This window comes from Ahaetulla prasina, chromosome 1, assembly GCF_028640845.1.
Source record: "Ahaetulla prasina isolate Xishuangbanna chromosome 1, ASM2864084v1, whole genome shotgun sequence".
NCBI lineage: Eukaryota > Metazoa > Chordata > Lepidosauria > Squamata > Colubridae > Ahaetulla > Ahaetulla prasina.
In genome coordinates this window covers 374371779-374394520 of record NC_080539.1, presented here as the reverse complement: position 1 = coordinate 374394520, position 22742 = coordinate 374371779, and the positions used below count along the sequence as shown (strand labels likewise).

Below are 22742 nucleotides of genomic sequence, written 5' to 3'. Positions count from 1 at the left end.
GGCTGCTGGAGGTGTGTGTGTGTGATCACTTTGCTCTGGAACCAGTGGTGGGTTCCATTTACCTTCGCTATCGGTTTGGAACTGAGCGTTCATAATGACGTCCGGGCAGGTGGGTGGAGCCTCCCGCCGCTGCTATTACCGGTTCGTCCGAACCCGGGCAAACCGGTAGAAACCACCACCACTGTCTGGGACTTGCCATAACGTGAGAGCGTTTGAGGGAAAGTTGGAGAGATAAAAGGGGCAGTTTGAATTATCAGCTGATCGTGTTGCCTCTCTGCCTTTGCTCATCACGCAACGGTTCTCTGTGCGCTGGTTTTTCAAATCAATCAATCAATAAAAACAAAACCCAGAGGTTAAATGCTTGTTCAGCACCCATCTTCCACTCCCGTCTGCCTTGCAAGCAGAGGTGGGTTTCAGCAGATTTTGAGCAGTTCTGGAGAACCGGTAGCAGAAATTTTGAGCAGTTCGGAAAACCGGTAGCAAAAATTCTGACTGGCCTCATCCCCATCTATTCTCTGCCTCCTGAGTCCCAGCTGATCGGGAGGAAATGGGGATTTTGCAGTAACCTTCCCCTGGGGTGGGGTGGGAATGGAGATTTTACAGTATCCTTCCCCTGCCACGCCCACCAAGCCAAGCCACACCCACAGAACTGGTAGTAAAAAAAAATTGAAACCCACCACTGCTTGGAAGCAGGAATTCTTTAAGAGCTGAAAAGAAGACTACGAAGTAGGTGCTCCGTCTGCATAGGTGATCAGCTTCGGAAAAAAAGAGAAAATAAATTTGTGCGAAGAAAAGAAGGATGAGCTGTGGCGTTAGAAGAAGAACTGCCAGCCCCAGCTGACTGACCGAAGCCTTAAGCTGGCTTTTAAAAGACGAGCAACGTTTCCAAAAAGAAATCCAACGTTATTTATTCATTGCTCCGAGGAGCGATTAGACTGTCCCACTCAAGAGGCAGCCCCCCGTTTCAAAGACAGGGTGAGACTTTCTAAATATTTCAGATCCCGAGGAAAGGCCTCCAAAGCAGGATAGTTCAAAGGAATGGAAGAAGCCAGCAGGATCTCAAGCGCTGTGAGACGATACAAGTTTGATAAATACATTAAATAAAAATGAAAACCTTGATGGAGAGGATCTCACCCCCTGGCCACACACACACACACCCCGCCCCCAGGACTGCCTCAACTACTATTCCCAGTAAGGCCAGTGGCTCCCAGTAAGTTTGGTGTTAGATTCAGCCCCATCCAAAGAGTAAACCGAGATGAAGCCAAGTTTACTCAAGAAAGCATCGCGAGATGGGTTTTTTCTTTTTCTTCTCTTTTTTTACAAAAAGTTTGCTCGTGGACTGCCAAAAAAAGACCCCACCTGTTCCCCAACACAGAAATTAAAATACACAAACTTAAGGAAACTCTTGCGATCCATTGGAAGTCCAAAACAACAGGGCAGAAGACAAGACAGGCTACCCACCCACTTCCTGGTGAAAGGTAAAATGTTAACCTGGTTTTAAATAAATCTCGGTTTGTTCTAAAGCCGCCTGGCAGTTCTGCCCCTGCAGCCCAGCTTAATAGCACTTAGCAACAGCACTTAAGACTTATATACCGCTTCATAGTGCTTTTACAGCCCTCTCTAAGCGGTTTGCAGAGTCAGCCTATGCCCCACGCCCAACAATCTGGATCCTCACTTTTACCGACCTCGGAAGGACGGAAAGCTGAGTCAACCTTGAGCCCGGTGAGATTCAAACTGCCAAACGGCGGCGATCCACAGAAGTAGCCTGCAGTACTGCACTCTAACCGCTGCGCCACCATGGCTCGTAATGGGGGAAGCTCTGCTATTCTTCATTCCTCTGGGGTGCCTTTGGGTGGCCACAATTCAAGAGAGACACCCCTTCCTAAAATCCTTGCAATGTTGGGAAACTTTTAAGATTTTTCTGGAGCGCCCCCCCCCCTCCCTCCCCCCGTACCCAGATTGCCTTCTAGACCCCATGAATCCTGGTTAATTCTCGACGAAAGATGGGCTGTCTTAAAGGAGTCGAGTTAGAGAGTCATACCCCTTTGGGGGTTGAGGATCACGTTTGCAGAAACTCAACATCCACAAGAATAGATCTTCCCCCTGACCCTCCGTAGCAGGAAATCTCTTCCAGGGAGAACGGTTTCCAGATTATCTCCAAAATTTGGGGTTCTCAAGAAAACGGTCAGCCGGCAGCAGGGAAAAGGCGGTGTCCCTGGTGGCTGACAGACCCTCTGCTGAGTCCTGGCAGGGTCTGCATTTCGTACGCGACCTGTCCCGCCTTCAGGTGAAGGAACGTGAAAATTGTCCGCATGCACAATTTTTTCCTCCATGCGGGGGTTACGAGCAGAAGCGTTGCATGACGGAGCGTGGAATTTTGGAAACGATTCAATGGCGAGGAGGAGTTTTCTGGCCCCTGGAAAAGTGGGTAGGAAGATCTAAGACGGGTTGAGTGTGGCCTAAAGGAGATGACCTTCTCCCACTTGGCCGGAAAGTGCCATTAGCGAATCCCGCAGTCTTCTTCTCCACCCTGCAGCTTCTCCAGCTCCACCGAACGGACCAGCTCTTGGACAAACTTCATCTCGGAGGCCATCTGCTTGGCGAGGGCCTCGTAGCGGTTCTCCAGCTTCCGGAGGTGCCGTTTCAACCGGTTGGCCGCCAATGAGGTGCTCTTGGCCTCTTCCTGAGCTTGCCGCTTGAGGGTCTCCGTCTTCTGCATCTCCTGCTGGATTTGACGGAGATCCTGGCTGATGGCCTGGTTCTCCTCCTTGTACCACAACTCCTTCTCCTCGTAGATGGACCGCAGGGCTTCGATGTCCTCCCGGAAGGACTTCTTACTCTGCTGCAGCTCCCGCAGGCTCTCCTCGGCCACCGCCACCTCCTCCATGACCTTGGAGAAGCGTTCGAAGTTGATGTAGGTGTTATTGGGCGGCATACTGGAGTGGGACTTGATGGTGTATTCCTTCAGCCGCGTGGTCTTCAGGCGCCGCCGCTCCGGTTTCTTGCCGTTGTCTTCGTTGCGGACGTTCCGCCTCTTGATCACCTGATTAAAAAAAAAGTGGGGGGGGGGGAATATCAGGATTGGTGGACTTGTTCGTCTCTCTCTCTCCTCCCAGACCACCAAAATCTTGTCAATTGTTTTCTGAGAAGCTAGACTGCAGATAATCCTCTACTTATGACCACAATTGAGCCTACATTTCTATTGCTAAGCAAGACTAAGTTGCTAAGTGAATTTTGCCCCGTTTTACGACCTTTCTGGCCATGGTTTTAGTGAATCACTGTAGTTTGTTAAGTGAATCACACGGCTATTAAGTGAATCCGGCTTTCCCGTTGACTCTGCTGGTCAGAAGGTCGCAAAAGAGGATCAGTCGTCATAAATAATGAGTCGGTGGCCAAGCATCTGAAATTTGATCACGTGACTATGGGGATGCTACAATGGCCTTAAATGTGAAAAAAACGTAGACCCATAGAGTTGGAAGGGGCCTAAGAGATCAAAGAGCTAGAAGGGAGCTGGGAGGTCATAGATTCCTCAGGCCAGAAAGGACCTGGGAGATCATAGACTCATGGGGCTGGAAGGGATCTGGAGGGGAGGAGGGATTATAGGCTCATAGGGCTGGAAGGGACCTGGAATGTGGAGGAGGAATCATAGACTCATAGGGCTGGAAGGGACCTGGGAGGGATCATAGACTCATAGGGTTGGAAAGGACCTAAAAGGGGGTTATCATAGGCTCATAGGGCTGGAAGGGACCTGGAGTGGGGGAGAAGGAATCATAGACTCATAGGGCTGGAAGGGACCTGGAGGGAGGGGAGGGATCATAGACTCATAGGGCTGGAAGGGACCTGGAGGGGGGGGAGGGACCATAGTCTCATAGGGCTGGAAGAGACCTGGAGGGGGGGGAGGGATCATAGACTCATAGGGCTGGAAGGGACCTGGGAGGTCACAGAATCATTTGATTCATAAGGTGGGGCAAATTTCAAGACTCTTTTGAGCAACCTAGTTTTTACCTTGATCCATGGATGCTCCAAGCTTTGCTCAATTGTCATCCGTTTCCTGCAATCATTAAAAGGAGCAACAATCAATTCTAGGATCAACGCAAACATACGGAAAGAAAGGAGAGTGAAATTCCATCCGCGCCGTTTGCAGAGAACCTATCCAAATTTTAGCGTCGTTCTGGATCACGGACCATCATCTCTCAGGACCTTTTTGGGAATATTGCCTGCACGCGGTCACCTTCTCAGGAGAGAGAGGCGAAAAAACCCAACCCAAATTTCAGTGTCAGTTGTCAAGCATCTGAATGTAAACCATGTGACCACAGGGATGCCACAACGGTCATAAGTGTGAAAAATAGTCCTAAGTCACTTTTTCCAGTGTCGTAACTATGAACTGTCATTAAGTGAACTGTTGTAAGTCGAGACTACCTGTACAGGTTATCCTTGATTTAGGATTAGCCATTTAATGACCCATTTGAAGTTACGATCAACCTAAAAAAAGAAGAGTTGCAACCCAGATCCAAAATTCACACGGTCCACTTTGGATGTTCAGCAACGCAGCCATGTCGACGGCCATTTGCAGCTTTTCCTGCCACCGTGGTTAAGTGAATCACTGCAGCTCTTTTAATGAATCATTCGGTCATTAAGCGAATTTAACTTCCCCTCTCTCCCTCCCACCTTGACTTCGCTTGCCAGATCATCACAAAAGGGGATCGTCTGGGACCAGTGACGCACTGCTGCCGGTTCGGACCGGTTCAAGCAAACCGGTAGTTCCGCTGATCAGCTGGCCCCGCCCACCCAGCCTCATCCTATCCTGTCCTATATTTGTTTATTTCTGGCTCAGCTGATTCGCACAGTACAGCCGATTTCCATGCCTCCGCTGTTCTACTTACTGGGGCTGCCTTAGAAGGGAAGCGGCTCAGCTTCAAATTGCTGTATTTTGAACGCCGCACGCAAGCGCGTTAGGCGCGCTCATGCACTCACAGAACCGGCTGTTAAACCGGCTGCAGCCCACCACTGCCTGGGACACTGCGACCGTCATAAATAGGAGTCAGTTGCCAAGCATCCGAATTTTGATCACGGGGAGGCTGGAACCGTCATGTTCTGTTTCCCTTCCCCCAATACTCCCAGCAAAGAGTCCGTCAGAGGCCTTCCTTTTTTTTTCCTTTTATTTACATAGATACATGTCCTGGCCACGTCTACCCACGGGCCTGCCAAGTTTCTGGAGATAACGAGGAAATTATAGATAAGGCCAGAATTACTCACGAATATATTCTTCCCTCCATGAATTAGCTTGCGCCAAATTCATTGCTTTGTCCGAGACAAAAAACCAGGAAGTCCCGCCTCCTATTTATAGTCTCTGCAGATGTCACTGCATGACAATTATGACTTGGCTTTGTCCCAACTCTTCCGCTGCTGCGCCGATCAAGCCTTGTAATCTTGCGTCCCTCCAAAACTGTTCTTGGGCGTTGCCAAATCAGAAGAAGGCCGGGAGAATCAGGCCTTGCCGGCCCCTCCCTTTGAGTGGGTGCCAGGGAGGGAGAGGGCTCAAGAGAAGCAGGGCTTGCCAGGTCTTCTCCCTCATTTTCTGAATCATCCGAGTCCAGGAGTCTGGGTCCAGGAACCTGGGTCACAACACTATCCCTCACCGCAGGGCCCTTCCCCCGGGGCTGACGATCGGGATGCGGTCGGGCTGGGTTCTGCTCATGGAAGGCCTGCACCAGGTCAGGGGCATGAACGTCGGAGGCATCTACCCAGGAGAAATCAGTCCCGTATCCCTTCCACGCGATCAAATATTGGAAACGACCCTTTAGCCAGCGAGAGTCTCGTACGCTGTGGACTTCGTATTCCTCCGACCCGTCCTCGGCGACAGTGACGGGTGCTGTTGGGCACCGAAGGGGACTCGGTGTGGCCTCAGGAACCAGAAGGGACCGGTGAAAAACGGGGTGGATCCGCATGGATCGTGGCAGGGTCAGTCGGTAGGCTACCGGGTTGATGACTGCCTCGACAGGAGCGGGCGATGAATCGGTGGTCCAACTTCTTTACCGGCGGTCGGACGGGAGGTGTTTGGTGGAGAGCCACACCCGGTCTCCAACTGCCAGCGGGGGCGTTGCCCGTCGGAGCGGCCAGCGGACCGTTTGTAGTCCTCCTTTGCCCGATTCAGCTGCTGACGTACCAACTGTTGGACCGCATGCAATTCCGTCAGGAAGGTCTGCGTTTCGGGAACAGGAGAGTCCGGTGGTGCCAGAGGGAAGAGCCGCGGATGGTACCCACATTGGCAAAGAACGGGGTCATCTGAGTAGAGGTGTGCTGAGAGTTGTTAAAAGCAAACTCCGCCAGAGACAGGTAGTCGGCCCAGTTGTCCTGTTGCTGGTTGATGAAACGGAGATACTGTTCCAGTATACCGATGACCTTCTCTGTACCCCGTCGGTCTCCGGATGGTGCGATGACGACAGACATACCTGCACCTCCAACGCGGCCATCAGGCTCTTCCAGAAGCGGGCTGTGAACTGAACTCCAGCGGTCCGAAACCACCCTGTCCGGTAGACCATGGGCGGAAGATGTGCTGCAGAAAGAGGCGGGCGTTTTGCGGCTGTGGGCAGTCCGCGGCATGGGATGAAGTGTGCCATCTTGGTGAGCATGTCCACCACCACCAGCACCGTGGTGAACCCAGAGGACGGCGGCAGGTCTGTCAGGAAATCCATAGAGATCGCCCCAGGGTCTGTCGGGTGTCGGCAAGGGTTGGAGGAGCCGGAGGGGCCCCGTGGCGGTCTTGGCTTGCCGGCACAGTCGCAGGATGTCACGTGAGGCATGTATATCATGCCGCACTCGGGCCACCAAAGGTCCGTGTCACCAGGTGGAGGTCTTGAAGAACCCAAAATGTCCTGCTGCAGGGTTGTCGTGGCACTGGGTCATGGCGAGGGCTCGGAGTGGTCCTGTGGGCACATATAATCGCCCCGAAACTTGAGTAAGTCCTCCTCCAAGGTCCAAGGAGGCGTGGGGCCCACCTCCGCTCTCCTTTGCTGCGACCAGGCGTCCTGGCGCTGCGCCTCGCACCTGGGCCCGCAAGTCCACTGGCTCCCGTGCTGCGGCCAAGGCTTCTGCCGGCAGCACTGTCCGTGGAGGAAGGGGTCCTTGGCGCAGAGGTACTCTGGCTTGGACAGGGCATCCGCCCTCGGTTGTGACCGCTGGGAATGTAGGTCACGCGGAAGTTGAACCGGGCAAAAACAACGACCACGGATCTGCCGCTGGTTTAACTTCCGAGCTGTGGTGAGGTGCTCGAGATTCCGATGGTCCGTTCGGACCTCCACCTGATGTCGGGCCCCCTCCAGATGGTGTTGCCAAGCCTCGAATGCAGCCTTGATAGCCAGCAACTCTTTTTCCCAGATAGTGTAGTTGCGCTCGGAAGGTTGAGTTTCCGGGAGTAGTAAGCGCGGGAAAAGTGTGCCACCATTCGTCGGAGCCTGTAGCAGCACCGCTCCCAGAGCCACATTGGGCGCGTCTGTTTCCACCACAAAAGGCCGGAGCGGGTCGGGATGCCTCAGGACGGGTTCCGTGACGAAGGCTTTCTTGAGGCTGTGAATGCTTCTTGCTGCGGGGACCCCACCGAATGCAACCTTCTTCCTGAGGAGCTGGGTAAGTGGAGCTGTCAGTGTGGCAAGCCCGGGATGAAGGTCCGTAGTAGTTGGCGAAGCCCGGTAGGCGCTGAACATCCTTCACCCGACGAGGGGCTTCCCAGCTACACAAAGCTTCTACTTTACATGGGTCCATGGCTATGCCCTCGGGCGAGATGATATGCCCGAGGAATTCTATGGAAGTCCGGAAGAAGACGCATTTCTCAGCCGCATTGAGTTGTTGCTCCATAGCGTTGCAGAACCAGACTGACGTGTCGAAGGTGGCTTTCCTGGACCGGGAGTAAATCAGGATGTCGTCAGGTAGATAACCACGAACCGATCCAACATGTCTCGGAACACGTCGTTCATGAAGTGCTGAAAAGCGGCGGGAGCATTGGTCAACCCAAATGGCATGACAGTGTATTCGTAGTGTCCGTATCGGTGCGAATGCCGTCTTCCATTCGCCTCCTTCTCGTATCCGCACCAGGTTGTAGGCCCCGGAGATCGAGCTTGGTGAAGATCGTGGCCTCCGCAACCTTTCCAGTAGCTCCGGGATGAGCGGCAGGGGTAGCGATTCCGCACCGTAATGGCGTTTAGCGGCGGTAATCACAGCAGGCGCAAGTCCCTGTCTTCTTCTTCACAAAGAGGACCGGGCCGAGAGGGACTTTGAAGGCGGATGAACCCTCGGGCCAGGTTTTTGTCCAGGAAGTCCCTGAGGCGGCCAACTCGGGCTCCGACATGGAATACAGGCGTCCCACAGGCAGTGGTGCGTTGGGCAGAAGGTCCACGGGCAATCGTAGGGCCGATCACGGGTAGTCGGTCCGCCTCCTTCTCGCTGAACACGCCGGCGAAGTCCGTCAGCTCAGGAGGCAAGGTGATGGCAGCGGTGGGGGCGTTCTGGCGGCACAGGTGTGGCGGATGTGATCGACGCACTGCAGACTCGGGAAAGAGATGGCGTGCCGCGACCAGGCCACCTGAGGATCGTGGGTCCAAGCCAGGCCAACCAAGGACCAAGGAAAATGAAGGTCCGCCGTGACATAAAACTGGATCGCCTCCTCATGGTCCCCAATAGCCAGGCGCAAAGGCTGGGTGGCGAATTTAATGGGGCGGACACCAGTTCTCGTCCATCAATTGTCTCTACCGCATCGGAGGGTCCACGGAACCACGGGACCGCAAACTGGGTCACAAAGGCCTGGTCCATAAAGTTTGTTGTGGCCCTGAGTCCACCAGCGCATGCGCCTGGAGCCCGTCCGACTGGTTCCCCAACCATATCCGTGTGTCCAGAATCAGATGCCGAGGGGCCCAGAGTCTACTTCCAACGTCCAGTGGGGGCTTAATGCGTGCCCGACCTAGGGTTTCCCGAGGTCGGGCCTGCCCGCTTCCCGATTGGTCACGCTGTGATTCGGGGACGGCGTCGTGTCCCACTTCGCTTTCTGGGGCAAGAAGCGGCAAAGTGGCCGGGCTCCCCACAGTACAGGCACAATCCCCCTTGGCGCCTCCGGTTCCGCTCCTGGGCTGTCAGGCGAGATCTGGCCGCTCCCAACTCCATGGGCTCTTCCGCAGCAGTTACAAAACGTGGGGCGACCCGGGGTGCTGGTGGTGCAGGAAGTGGGGGTGCAGATGTTGACGGCGGGTCCCGGGGGGTGCGACGGGACGGTCGCCGTTGCAGACGGGCATCGAGGCGGAGACAAAGGGGCACCAAGTTGTCGAGGGTCCGCGGCGCCTCCACCCGGGCCAGCTCGTCTTGCAATTCCTCTGAGAGTCCTTCCTGGAACGCGTCCACCAGCGCTGCGTCATTCCAGTCAGAGTCCTGGCACAAAAGGCGAAATTGATGTACTCCTGCAGGGGCGTTTCCCTTGACGGAGTTCCTTAAGGCGCCTGGTTGCCGTCAGCATTGACGGGTCCTCATACATGGTGCGAGGTGCTGCCAAAACGCTGTTGGTCCGCCAGCAGGGGCTGTCCTGGAGCAAGAGGCGTGGCCCATCGAGCAGCCGAGCCGGAAAGAAGGTTAATCACGAAGGCCACCTTAGCCCGGTCGTCTGGGAAATCCTCTGGCCTCATAGCCATGTAGAGCTGGCACTGTCCCAAGAAGGTCGGGAACATCTCAGGCTGCCCAGAAAACTTATCCGCACGGTTATCGGGCACTGCGGCGAGGAGGAGGAGTGGAGGATGGGGGGCTGCAGGCACATTCCTGGCAGCAAGTTGGCCTGCCAAGTGAGCCACTTGCTGCTGGAGCTGTTGATTAGCTGCTTGTAGCTGCTCTAACTGCTGCTGTACCTGCTGCTGATCCATCTTTGGTGGAAGATGTTTTAGTCAGGTCTCTCGGACAAAATGTTCTGTTTCCTTCCCCAATACTCCCAGCAAAGAGTCCGTCAGAGGCCTTCCTTTTTTCCTTTTATTTACATAGATACATGTCCTGGCCACGTCTACCCACGGCCTGCCAAGTTTCTGGAGATAACGAGGAAATTATAGATAAGGCCAGAATTACTCACGAATATATTCTTCCTCCATGAATTAGCTTGCGCCAAATTCATTGCTTTGTCCGAGACAAAAACCAGGAAGTCCCGCCTCCTATTTATAGTCTCTGCAGATGTCACTGCATGACAATTATGACTTGGCTTTGTCCCAACTCTTCGCTGCTGCTTGCGCGATCAAGCCTTCGTAATCTTGCGTCCCTCCAAAACTGTTCTTGGGGCGTTGCCAAATCAGAAGAAGGCCCGGGAGAATCAGGCCTTGCCGGCCCCTCCCTTTGAGTGGGTGCCAGGGAGGGAGAGGGCTCAAGAGAAGCAGGGCTTGCCAGGTCTTCTCCCTCATTTTCTGAATCATCCGAGTCCAGGAGTCTGGGTCCAGGAACCTGGGTCACAACACGTCAATAAATGTGAAAACTGGTCCTACGGCACTTATTTCAGTACCATTGTAACTTCGGTCACTAAACTAATGGTTGTAAGTTGAGAACTACCTGTACTAGGTAAGCAAAGGGGGAACGTGATTCCCAAAGCATTACAGAATTTTTTTTAAAAAAAAGGGGGGGGAGGAGGGGGATGGATTTTTCCACCACACTTTTTTGCAATTTGAAACATTTCCGCCAGGAGCATTCCAAGAGGATGGTCCATCTCTCTAGTTCTCCTGAGCTCTCCTCATTCATGTTTTTGAGGGATCCTCGGTGCTCTCTGAGCTTGCTTGTTTTCTTGCAGACGTTCCATGGCCCAAACTAGGTAGCATCATCAGTGCTAGAAGGAACTGGGTTTCTGTTGTGACCCAGGCCCAAGTAGGTAGTAATAAACTTAGTCCGTGGAGAAACAAACTTTATTCGAACAGCTGGGAATTACTTCATCCCCGGCGTCGTTCAACTCAAAGTAAAACAAATGCCTCCCAACACAAATTCCTCAGTTATCTCACAAACCTTAGTCCAATTAGGCAAACTGCCAAAGGCCCTTCCCGGCAAACGTCCAGAAGCCACAAAAACAAAGACATAGACGAAGCAGAGGATGGAGCAGAAGACGCAGCTACAACATTGTTTTCCGGCAAAGCTGAAACACCGGTGCTGGTCTGTTTTAAGCCTTATGGGAGGGGCCAATCATCTCTTGGCCTTACTCCTGAGTTGTCCTCTCTGCTTGAGCTGCTCTTGCCTTCTGGCAGTTCTTCTCATGTGTGCATTAGGAACAGGAGGAGACTCACTACTATCAGTCTCTGGAGGCTCTGGAGTCCGCACCTCACTTCCCGATGGCCCTGGCCCCACCTCAGCCTCATCGCGGTCCGACTCCGTTGCCAGCTCCGCAGACTGCTAATGGACCACAACAGTTTCATGGGGTGGAGGAGGAGGAGTGCAAGAAAACAAACAAGCTCAGAGAGAACCAAGGACCCCACAATCCTTTTCTTCCTCTTCCTCTTCCTCCTCCTCCTCCTCCTCCTCCTCTCCACAAACCCCATTCCTTCTAACACTGATGATGTTATCTAGTTGGGTCACGAAACGTCTGCAAGAAAGCTACCAAGCTGAGAGAGCACCAGGGATCCCACAATCCTTTTCTTCCTCTTCTTCCTCCTCTCTTTCTCTCATCTCTATATCATCTCTATCATCTCTATTGTCTATCATCTGTATCTAGCATCTCTATTGTCTATCATCTGTATCTAGCATCTCTATTGATCGATCGATCGATATCTGTCTAATTCGGGTCCTGTCCATCTCACTCTCAGAGCAACTCAGGGCTTTTTCAGCTAAAGTTATAATCCGTCAATCCACCTTCAGAACCCTGGATTTCTTTTCACAGAAGCTGAAACCAAAGCTGAGCATCCAGGAAACCAAGCAAGGATTGCTGAACTTGGCCAATGGCCATCTAGTCAATTCCCAACATGCACCCGATGCCAGATGGAGTCCAGAAAACACGGCTTTGGCCACCAGTGGTCCAATGGAAACTGTGGGCGGCACCGAGATGGCCATAAGCGCGAGGACCTGTCGTAAGTCACTTTATAACTCCAAACGGCTGCAAAATGAATGGCCGTAAGTCGGGAACTACCAGTATCTTTTGATATCGGTTCTTCTGCTGGATTTCGAGAAGGTCTCCTTCAAATTAAAAGTCTCCCACCCATCGCCACCCGCCGGGCCCGCCTCTTACTTGGGGTCTTTCACAAGCAGCCTCCGAATGAAATCCTTGGCCAGTTCGCTGGTGCTGCTGAAGTATTCCTCGTCAAAGTCGTAATTCACAGCCGAAATATTGGTCAGGGTCTCCTGCTTCGTTTCCCCCAAGAAGGGAGAGGCACCGCTCAGGCTGAAAAAGGGAGGATCCCAAGTCATTCTTAAGAACAGAGGCTCTTGTCATTTGACAAGAAGAAGCCTTTGAGCAGGGAATGGGGCAACTCGCCATGGACAACTCACTGCGGCCAACTCGCCATGGACGACTCACTATGACCAACTCGCCATGGACGACTCGCCATGGACAACTGGCTATAACCAACTCGCCATGACCAACTCGCCATGGATGACTCGCCATGGACGACTCGCCATGGACAACTCGCCATGGATGACTCGCCATGGACGACTCGCCATGGACAACTCGCCATGACCAACTCGCCATGGACGACTCACCATGGATAACTCGCCAGGGACAACTCGCCATGGACGACTCACCATGGACAACTCACCATGACCAACTCGCCATGGACGACTCGCCATGGACAACTCACCATGGACAACTCACCATGACCAACTCGCCATGGACGATTTGCCATGGACAACTCACTATGACCAACTCGCCATGGACAACTCACTATGACCAACTCGCCATGGACGACTCGCCATGGACAACTTGCCATGGACGACTCACCATGGATAACTCGCCAGGGACAACTCACCATGACCAACTCGCCATGACCAACTCGCCATGGACAACTCACTATGACCAACTCGCCATGGACGACTCACCATGGATAACTCGCCAGGGACAACTCGCCATGACCAACTCACTTTTCTTCCTCTTCTTCCTTCTTCTCTTTCTCCTTCTCTTCCTCCTCCTCCTCCTCCTCCTCCTCCTCCTCTCCACAAACCCCATTCCCTTCTAACACTGATGATGTTACCCAGCTGGGTCATGAAACGTCTGCAAGAAAACAGCCAAGCTCAGAGAGCACCAGGGACCCCACAATCCTTTTCTTCCTCTTCCTCCTCCTCCTCCTCTCCACAAACCCCATTCCCTTCTAACACTGATGATGTTACCCAGTTGGGTCACGAAATGTCTGCAAGAAAACCATCAAGCTCAGAGACAACCAAGAATCCCCCAGAACAGCAGGTAGAAAAATAGCAAAACGGAAAGGCAGAAAAAAGACCTAGTGGTCCATCTACTCCAGAGGTCTCCAACCTTGGCAACTTTAAGACTTGTGGACTTCAACTCCCAGAATCCCTCAGCCAGCAAAGCTGAGTCCGTTGCCAGCTCCGTAGGCTGCTGACGGACCACAACAGTGTTGGACCAACAAGCCACCAAGTTCCTTCTCAAAGGAGATGGAAACCCCACCAGGACAGAATAACAAGGAGTTGAAAGAAAACTTGGAGGTCTTCTAGTCCATGGGTCTCCAACCTTGGCAACTTGGCAAGATTTGTGGACTTCAACTTCCAGAATTCTGGGAGTTGAAGTCCACAAGTCTTAAAGTTGCCAAGGTTGGAGACCCCTGATCTAGTCTGCTCTTTGAGGGTTTTTTTTTTTTTTTTAAATTTACAGGTAGTCCTCAACTTATAGCAGTTCATTTAATGACTGTTCAAAGTTACAACAGCACTGAAAAACGTGACGTGACCGTTTTTCTCAGTTACAACCGCTGCACCTCCCCCCGTGGTCACGTGATCAAAACAGAGATGCTTGGAAACCGACTCCTATTTATGACGGTGGCCGTATCCTGGGGTCATGTGATCCCTTTTTGCGACCTTCTGACAAGCAAAGCCAAATGGTGGAAGCCAGTTTCACTTAACGACCGCGTGTGCGACTCACTTTAGAAATGCAACGATTCACTTAACGAGTCAGGCAAGTCGTAAAATGGCAAGCCGCTTCAGGAATGTGCCACTTAGCCGCCTAAAATTTGGGGCTCAATTGTGGTCGTAACTTGAGCACTATCTGTATTTTATTTTGGTTTTTTAAATTAGGTTGTCGGATGAGGGGCACGTATTTATCCCAATAAATAAACTCAGTTACGGATGACCCATCCACTACCTCCGCTGGAACTTGAAGGAAGTGAAACAGCTCTTTAAAATCATCCCAGACTTACAACTTGTCAGCTGCCACCTTATGCTTGGTTGTGCTTCACTGCTAAGCGGTAACAAACTGCCCTGAACTCTGGGGAAGGAAGGAATGCTTGGGGAAGCGAAAGTAAGTGCTGTATCTCCTTGAGAAGCTGCCTGAAGGTCACCCAGCTGAAAAAAGGAAGGGACCGCATACCAAACTCTACTTGGACTAATTGTTAGAAAAAATTCTTGCCTGAAGTTTCCAAGTTTCCACTAAGGTAAAGGTAAAGGTTCCCCTCGCACATATGTGCTAGTCGTTCCTGACTCTAGGGGGCGGTGCTCATCTCCGTTTCAAAGCCGAAGAGCCAGCGCTGTCCGAAGACGTCTCCGTGGTCATGTGGCCGGCATGACTCAACGCCAAAGGCGCACAGAACGCTGTGACCTTCCCACCAAAGGTGGTCCCTATTTTTTTCTACTTGCATTTTTTACGTGTTTTCGAAACTGCTAGGTTGGCAGAAGCTGGGACGAGTAACGGGAGCTCACCCCATTATGCAGCAGCACTAGGATTTCGAACCGCCGAACAGCCGACCTTTTGATCGACAAGTTCAGCCTCCACCCTTAAGTTTCCATTACTCTTCCTATGAAGTCATACTTTCTGGCATGATTTTTCAACTCTCCTCCTTCTCCCCCATTTCCCAGTGCCGATTCTCATCATGCCCTTAAGAGGTCTTCTCTAGAATTCAGAAAATACCTTTGCTGACCACTTTCCAGAAAGAGACTGAAATCCATACTGGAGATTTTGCTACAAACTCCCCTGGCTTTCTTAGTCGTTCGATTATTTATTATCATTATTATTCGGATACAGGAATCAAAGGGTCTCACCTTCAGGTCGAAATGGGCGATGTGTTTGGAGTGGAGGTAATGGACCCCATCCAGGATCTGTTTCAGGAACTGGGTGGCCTCTTCCTCCGTCAGGGATTCCTTCTCTGCCAGGAAATCAAACAGCTCCCCGCCGGAGACCAATTCCAGAATCAGCACCACATCTGTCTTGTTCTCGAAAATGTCGTGGAGGGTGATGATGTTGGGGTGTTGGATCTCCCGCAGGATGTTGACTTCCCGCTGGATCTCTTCGCGGCTCACCCCTCGGCGGCTTGACGACAGGCGCCGTTTCTTGATGAACTTCGCCGCGTATTCCAGGCCCGTTTTTTTCTCGCGGCACTTCCGCACGATCGCAAACTGGCCGCTGGAGGCCGAAGGAAGAGAAACAGCTTGTAAAAATCATCCTCGACTTACAGCCTGTCAGCTGCCACCATACGCTTGGTTGTGTTTCGCTATGCGGTGACAGATTGCCATGAACTGTGGGGAAGGAGGGAATGCTTGGGGAAGCGAAAGTAAGCGCTGTCTCCTTGAGAAGCTGCCTCAAGGTCATCCAGTTGGAAGAAGAAAGGGGCCACATAGCAAACCAACTTGGACTGACCGCTATGAAAACTTCTTGCCTGAATCTGATTGATTACATGAGGCTTGTCAGTTTTGGAAGGCAATTTTCTTTTTGCTTCTTAACTGCCACATATTTTAGCTGGGGAAGTTGGGAAGGGGTTGTTGTTGGAGAGGTAGAATGTTAGTCATAACAACATTCCGTATTCAAGGACTTTTGCCTGCATCAGATGGAAACTGCCTAAAGACTGTATCCAATTGAGTGTGAAAAGTTGTTTGGACAATGTGTGGGGCAGGTCTGTGAACTGTCAACTGGGTGTAGAAAACCTGGAAACTTTCAGTTTCGGGTTTTTCCAGCTGTGCCAACATGACATTCCTAATAAATTGGAACTTTGAGGAACCTCAAGCCTCGGAGCTTTATTTCGTTGGGGGTGTTCCTTGGAATCCTGACAGGGCTGCACAATGAGTGATAATTAAGGGAGGGAAAAGTAGAACTTAAAGATTTTGGCATGATCTACAGGAGGTATGCTAATAAGATGCAAATATTTAAGTTTTAAGTTTACTTGTCGTTACACCTCCTACAATGAAATCAAATGCCATCTTCAGTGTATATTATACATAAAAAACAAAAAAACAAAATGCATATCCTGCACGTTCTATACAATTGAATTGAAAACCCGATATTGCATTAATATTGTACTGTACAGTAGGATTCAATATAGTTACTGCTCTGGGATAGAAGCTGTTTTTCAGCCTATTTGTCCTTGTTTTTATTGTCCTGTACCGTCTGCCAGATGGTAATAGTTCAAAAAAAGGGACAATGATGCAATTGGCAAACTATACACAGGTAAAGGTAAAAGTTCCCTTCGCACATATGTGTTAGTCGTTCCCAACTCTAGGGGCGGTGCTCATCTCCATTTCAAACCCGAAAAGCCAGCGCTGTCCGAAGACGTCTCCGTGGTCATCTGGCTGGCATGACTAAACGCCAAAGGTGCACGGAACGCTGTTACCTTCCCACCAAAAATATTTTTCTACTTGCATTTTTTACCTGCTTTCGAACTGCTAGGTTGGCAGAAGCTGGGACAAGTCACGGGAGCTCACCCCGTTACACGGCACTAGGAGGTCGAACCGCTGAGCTGCCGACCTTTCGATCCACAAGCTCAGTGTCTTAGCCACTGAGCCACCGTGTCGCACAGGTGCAGAAAGTTAAAATATTGGTGCAACGGTAGAAGGTCACCAGCAGTTTTTCATTCAGTCATTGTTTCCTGAAACGTCTCAGGTAGTATAATCTCTGCTGGGCCCTTTTGACCAATGCTGCAATTTGTAGCTCTGTAAGGATTACATCCAGTAGTAATTAAGACCTCAGCTCTGAAATTAAGTAGAGGTTCTCTGTTCAAATTACTTCCTGCTCATTCTGGCCCTTTTCTTTTGAGCTTGGAAAGTGAGACTTACTCTAGGGAGGATTGCTGTAAGAGCATCTGTACAACGGAGACTAAATATTCACAGCATTTAACATACATTATATTAGTAAAAGTTACAACAGCCTTTAGAAAAAGACCCAAAGGTACTTTTTTTTTTAACAAGAGGCAACTGGACTTTCTAGTTTTTCTTTGAAGACGTTTAGCTTCTCATCCAAGAAGCTTCTTCCGCTCTGACTGGATAGTGGGGAACGGAAGGATTTATATACCTTGCAGACAGCTGGTCATTTGCATCCTTTTAGAGGGTTGTTGAGACTACTTGGAGGTTTCTCAGGGTCACCTGAGGGGTGCAAATGGATGTGGAGCCTTCTTGGAACTGTTGAAAGATAGAAGATATCATATCCTTCCCCCTCTGTTGAGGGTTCTCCAAGTGGCCTCAAGGGCTCTCTAGAAGGATGATCAGCCTCATTGTCGAAAGTTTTGTGACAAGAAAACGGACATATTGTAAAACAGTTTTCTACAATATTTTTGAGGCAAGAAAACTGACATGTTGTACAACAATTTTACAATAGTTTTGAGACAAGAAAATGGACATGTTGTAAAACCGTTTTACAATAGTTTTGTGACAAGAAAACTGACATAATGTAAAACAATTTTTACAATAGTTTTGTGACAAGAAAACGGACATATTGTAAAACAGTTTAACAATAGTTTTGTGACAAGAAACGGACATATTGTAAAACAGTTTTCTACAATATTTTTGAGGCAAGAAAACTGACATATTGTACAATGGTATTACAATAGTTCTGAGACAAAAAAACGGACCTATTGTAAAACGGTTTTACGTTTTGTGACAAGAAAATTGACATAATGTAAAACCGTTTTACAATAGTTTTGTGACAAGAAAACTGACATATTGTAAAACGATTTTACAATAGTTCTGAGACAAGAAAACGGACATATTGTAAAACAGTTTTCTGCAATAGTTTTGTGACAAGAAAACTGATATATTGTAAAACAGTTTAACAATAGTTTTGTGACAAGAAACGGACATATTGTAAAACAGTTTTCTACAATATTTTTGAGGCAAGAAAACTGACATACTGTACAATGGTATTACAATAGTTCTGAGACAAAAAAACGGACATATTGTAAAACGGTTTTACGTTTTGTGACAAGAAAATTGACATAATGTAAAACCGTTTTACAATAGTTTTGTGACAAGAAAACTGACATGTTGTAAAACCATTTTACAATAGTTTTGTGACAAGAAAACTGACCTATTGTACAACATTTTACAATAGTTCTGAGACAAGAAAACAGACATATTGTAAAACTGTTTTAAAATAATTTTGAGACAAGAAAATTGACATAATGTAAAACCGTTTTACAATACTTTTGTGACAAGAAAACTGACATAAAGTACAACGATATTACAATAGTTTTGAGACAAGAAAACAGACCTTTGTAAAACGGTTTTACAATAGTTCTGTGACAAGAAAACCGATCTATTGTACAATGATTTTACAATCGTTTTGAGACAAGAAAACGGACATATTGTAAAATGGGCCAATCCTTTGAAGCAAGCCGCAGGCATGGAGACATTTAAAGACGGGTTGTTATTTACATTTTTCGACAGTGAGATCATGCCGGCTGGCTGCGGGGGTTTCCATATAAGGTTGTAGCTACACAACCCCCTCCGAATAGAAATTCCACACTCCTTCCAGCTCTGTAACCAGCAGAAAATAGAAATAACTCAACACCACTCATTCTCAATTCCTTCTTTTTTAAGGAAAAGAATTTTGGTTGGAAATACGGGACGTGCTCGACTTATTACCACAACGGAGGCCAGAATTCCTGTCGCTAAGCAAGACAGTTGTTAAGTCCCATTTTACGACCCTTCTTGCTATATTGGTTAAGGGAATTGCCTCAGTTGTAAAAGAGAGTCACACGGTTGTTAAGCGAACCGGGCTCTCCCGTTGACGCTGCTTGTCGGGCGGGCGACAAAGGTGGTCACGTAACCCTGGGACACGTCATAAATATGAATCGGTTGCCAAGCGTCTGAATTTTGATCACGTGACAATGGGGATGATGCCCCGGGCACTTCCTTCAATCATGGCATACAGGTAGTCCTTGACTTATGACCACAACTGAGCCCAAAATGTAATGTTGCTAAGCGAGCCAGCGGTTAAGTGAGTTTTGCCCTGTTTTACGAACTTTCTTGCCACTGTTGTATAGTGAATCGCTGAAGTTGTCAAATGAGGAACACGGTCCTTAAGCGAATCTGGCTTCCCCAGTTGACATTCCCCCGTTGACGGTCACCAAAGGGGATCACGTGACCCTGAGACATCGCAACCGCTGTAAATACGAGCCGGTGGTCAAGCATCTGAATTTTGATCATATGAAGAAAAAATGGCTGTAAATGTGAAACGCGGTCGCCGTTGTCACTTCAAACGGTCACTAAACAAATGAACGTAAGTCGAGGACCGTCTGTAACTCAGAAATTTACTTTTACTGATCTGGAGAAAGATTTCGCAGCCTCTTGAAGCAGAAATTGCGACAGTGATGGGCGCTCACAACAGGAAGAAGGACGAAATTTCATCCCCAACTAACTTTCTTTCCACACAACTCAGGAAAGACCGTCTCACCCCACCGGGTGACACAAAGATTACTCACACAGGGTGTGCGCGTCACACAATTTTGCCCGCTGTGAACCACATGTTAAAATAGCTACTTCCCTCAGCGCCGAGCCTTTTAAGTTAAGAAATTGTATTAGGAAATTATAGCTGGCAAAGGCTTGCTTACCGAGATCTCTGAGAAGTATATATAGGCTGTCCTCGACTTACAACCAATTGTTTAGTGGCCATTTGTGACGTGTCAATGGCACAGAAAAAAAATGTGACTTTTGACGAGTTTTCACCGTCCTCTTTTGGTCGCGTGATCAAAATTGGAATGCTTGGCATGTATTTGTTTGTTTGTTTTTTTTATTGAAAAAGTTTTAAAAAACAAAAACATTTTCCCCCCTTTTTTCCCCCCTCCCTCCCTGAAAACCCCCTTTTCCCCCTCTCTTCCCCCCCCACCCCCGGCTTCCCGGGTCAATCACAAGATATTGTTATACATAAACCAAACATAGAGTAAAATTTTCCCCTCTAATCCAATTAACCTCATCCAAATCTTTTCATCTCCCAACCCCCTCCCCATTACATAAAATAATACTTCCTAATTATTCAAAGGCAATCTGATATTTCTTAATCTGATATCTGTTTTGTAGATAATCAATCCATTTTTTCCATTCAATTAAATATCTTTCCTGCGTATTGTCTTTTAAAAAAGCTGAGGTTTTAGCCATCTCAGCCAAATCAATGACTTTCAGTATCCATTCTTCTATTGTAGGTACCTCTTCTTTCTAATGTTTGGCATGTATTTGGTGTAGGGCTTCCTGCCTAAGCAGAGGGTTGGACTAGAAGACCTCCAAGGTCCCTTCCAATTCTGCTATTCCTATTCTATTCAATTCATGACCTGTCCTGGGGTCATGGAATCACCGTTTTGTTACCTTCCTAGCTGGTAAAAATTAAAGGTGGGGAGGGGGAGACAGATTCGTTTAATGACCAAATGATTCACTTAACAAGCGATTCACTTAACAACTGTGATCATAAAATGGGGCAAAACTCACAGAGAAACGGCCTTGCTTAGCCATGGAGATTTTGTGCCGAGACTGTCAACTGGTCTGAAATGGTCATGGGGTCTCCTTGCTCGAGCAGGGGGATGGACTAGAAGACCTCCAAGGTCCCCTCCAGCTCTGATTCCGATTCTGCTCAATTGAGGTTGTATATTGGGGATTACTTTGTCAATGAAAACCGCAGTCAGCGATTTCACAGTTTATCCCCAAAAAATCTCTTTTTTAAGATTTATAACTTGCATCCAATCTTTTTCCCCACACAATAAAACCATTTATCATCCATTCGGAGTTATAGCAGGGCTGGAAAAAGTGACTTACGACTGATCCTCGCACTTATGACCATGGCAGCAGGTGATCAACGTCTGAGTGCTTAGCAACCGGCATGTGTTTTATGATGATTGTGACATCCCAGGGACATGCGGTTGCCATGGCAAAGTTGATAGGGGAAGCCAGATTCACTTTACGACCGTGTGGTTTTCTTAACGACTGCAGTGACTCGCTGATTAACCGTGGCAAAAAAATTGCAGAATTCAGTGTGACTCATTTAACGGCTGCCCAAATTAAGCAGGAGTCACTGAACAGCCAAAATTAAGTGGGACTCACTTAATAACCACCCAAATTAAGCGTGACTCGCTTAACGGCTGCCAAAATTCAGTGTGACCCGCTTAACAACTGCCTTGACTCACTTAACAACCACCACAAAAATAATGCTCTGAATTGTGGTCGCAAATAAAGAACTACGCAGTGCGCGAACTCTTTGCTCAGTTCCCAGAAATGTCCGCAAAATTAGAAAATTTCATCCATTTGATAATAACAAGGTCACATCATCAGAAAGCCGGGTTTATTTATTTATTTTTATATATATATATATGTATGTATGTAGGTCTTTGGTTATTCGGGTTTTCTCCCGCGTAAAATTGGAAGTGTCTTGGCGACGTTTCGACGAAGTCTCATTCGTCATCTTCAGGCTTCAGCTTCGTGCTTCTGGGAGCAATGTGTGATCGCAGCTGTTTCTTTCTTTTAACTGCTAGTGATAGTGATAGTGATAGTGCTAGTGATATATATTAACTGCTAGTGATAGTGCTAGTGATAGTGCTAGTGATATATATTAACTGCTAGTGATAGTGATAGTGATATATATTAACTGCTAGTGATAGTGCTAGTGCTAGTGATATATATATGGGTACGCAACGTCACAACGCCTCTCTTAAAAAGTTTGAAGCGTCTGTCACTATCGCACTAAGCTGCTTCTGTAATCTGCGACACGCACGCACACAAACAAACACATACAAAAAAAACCCCAAAAAAAAAACATACACACACAAAGACAAACTTCAGCCCATTCCTAACCTTGATACCAAGGATTCGGTCAATCGATGTTAAACTTTGGCTTCTACAGGTAGTCCTCGACTTACAACAGCTTCTTTAGTGACCGTTTGAAGTTGCAACGGCACCCAAAAAAAAGTGACTTAGGGCCATTTTCCACACTTACGACCGTTGCAGCTTCCCCGCGGTTACTTGATTCACATTTGGATGCTCGAAAACCGACTCACATTTATGACGGTTGGCGGGTGTCCCGGGGTTACGTCATCCCCTTTGGCGAACTTCCGACAAGCAAAGTCAACAAGGGGAAGCCAGATTCACTTAAAGACTGTGTGACTGCAGGGATTCACTTAACAACAGTGGGAATTGTGGTAAAATGGGGCAAAACTCACAAGTGTCTCACTTAGCAACAGAAATCTGGGGCTCAGTTATGGTCGTAAGTCGAGGACTACCTGTATTTTACTTTTTTTTTAAACTTGCTTTTTATTTGTGTCGTCAAACCATTTTTGGCGGCTGGGGAAAAAAAGAGTTTAAAAAAACATTTATCATCCACCTCAGAGATCACAAATTAACAGAGTTGGAAG

At 48.8% G+C, this 22742-nt stretch overlaps 1 protein-coding gene across 1 annotated transcript in view; it reads right to left on the bottom strand.

Moving 5' to 3' along the window:
- Positions 1 to 891: 891 nt before the first annotated feature.
- Positions 892 to 22742, bottom strand: part of DAPK3 (death associated protein kinase 3) — a 31247-nt gene continuing 9396 nt past the window's right edge. The window contains exons 3-6 of the mRNA XM_058163418.1: positions 15066 to 15547; positions 12218 to 12413; positions 4006 to 4051; positions 892 to 3043 (exon numbers count right to left, since the gene is read on the bottom strand). Of these exons, the coding sequence (XP_058019401.1) occupies positions 2501 to 3043; positions 4006 to 4051; positions 12218 to 12413; positions 15066 to 15547 (1267 nt within the window). The 3' untranslated portion in view covers positions 892 to 2500. The remainder of the gene's footprint in view (positions 3044 to 4005; positions 4052 to 12217; positions 12414 to 15065; positions 15548 to 22742) is intronic.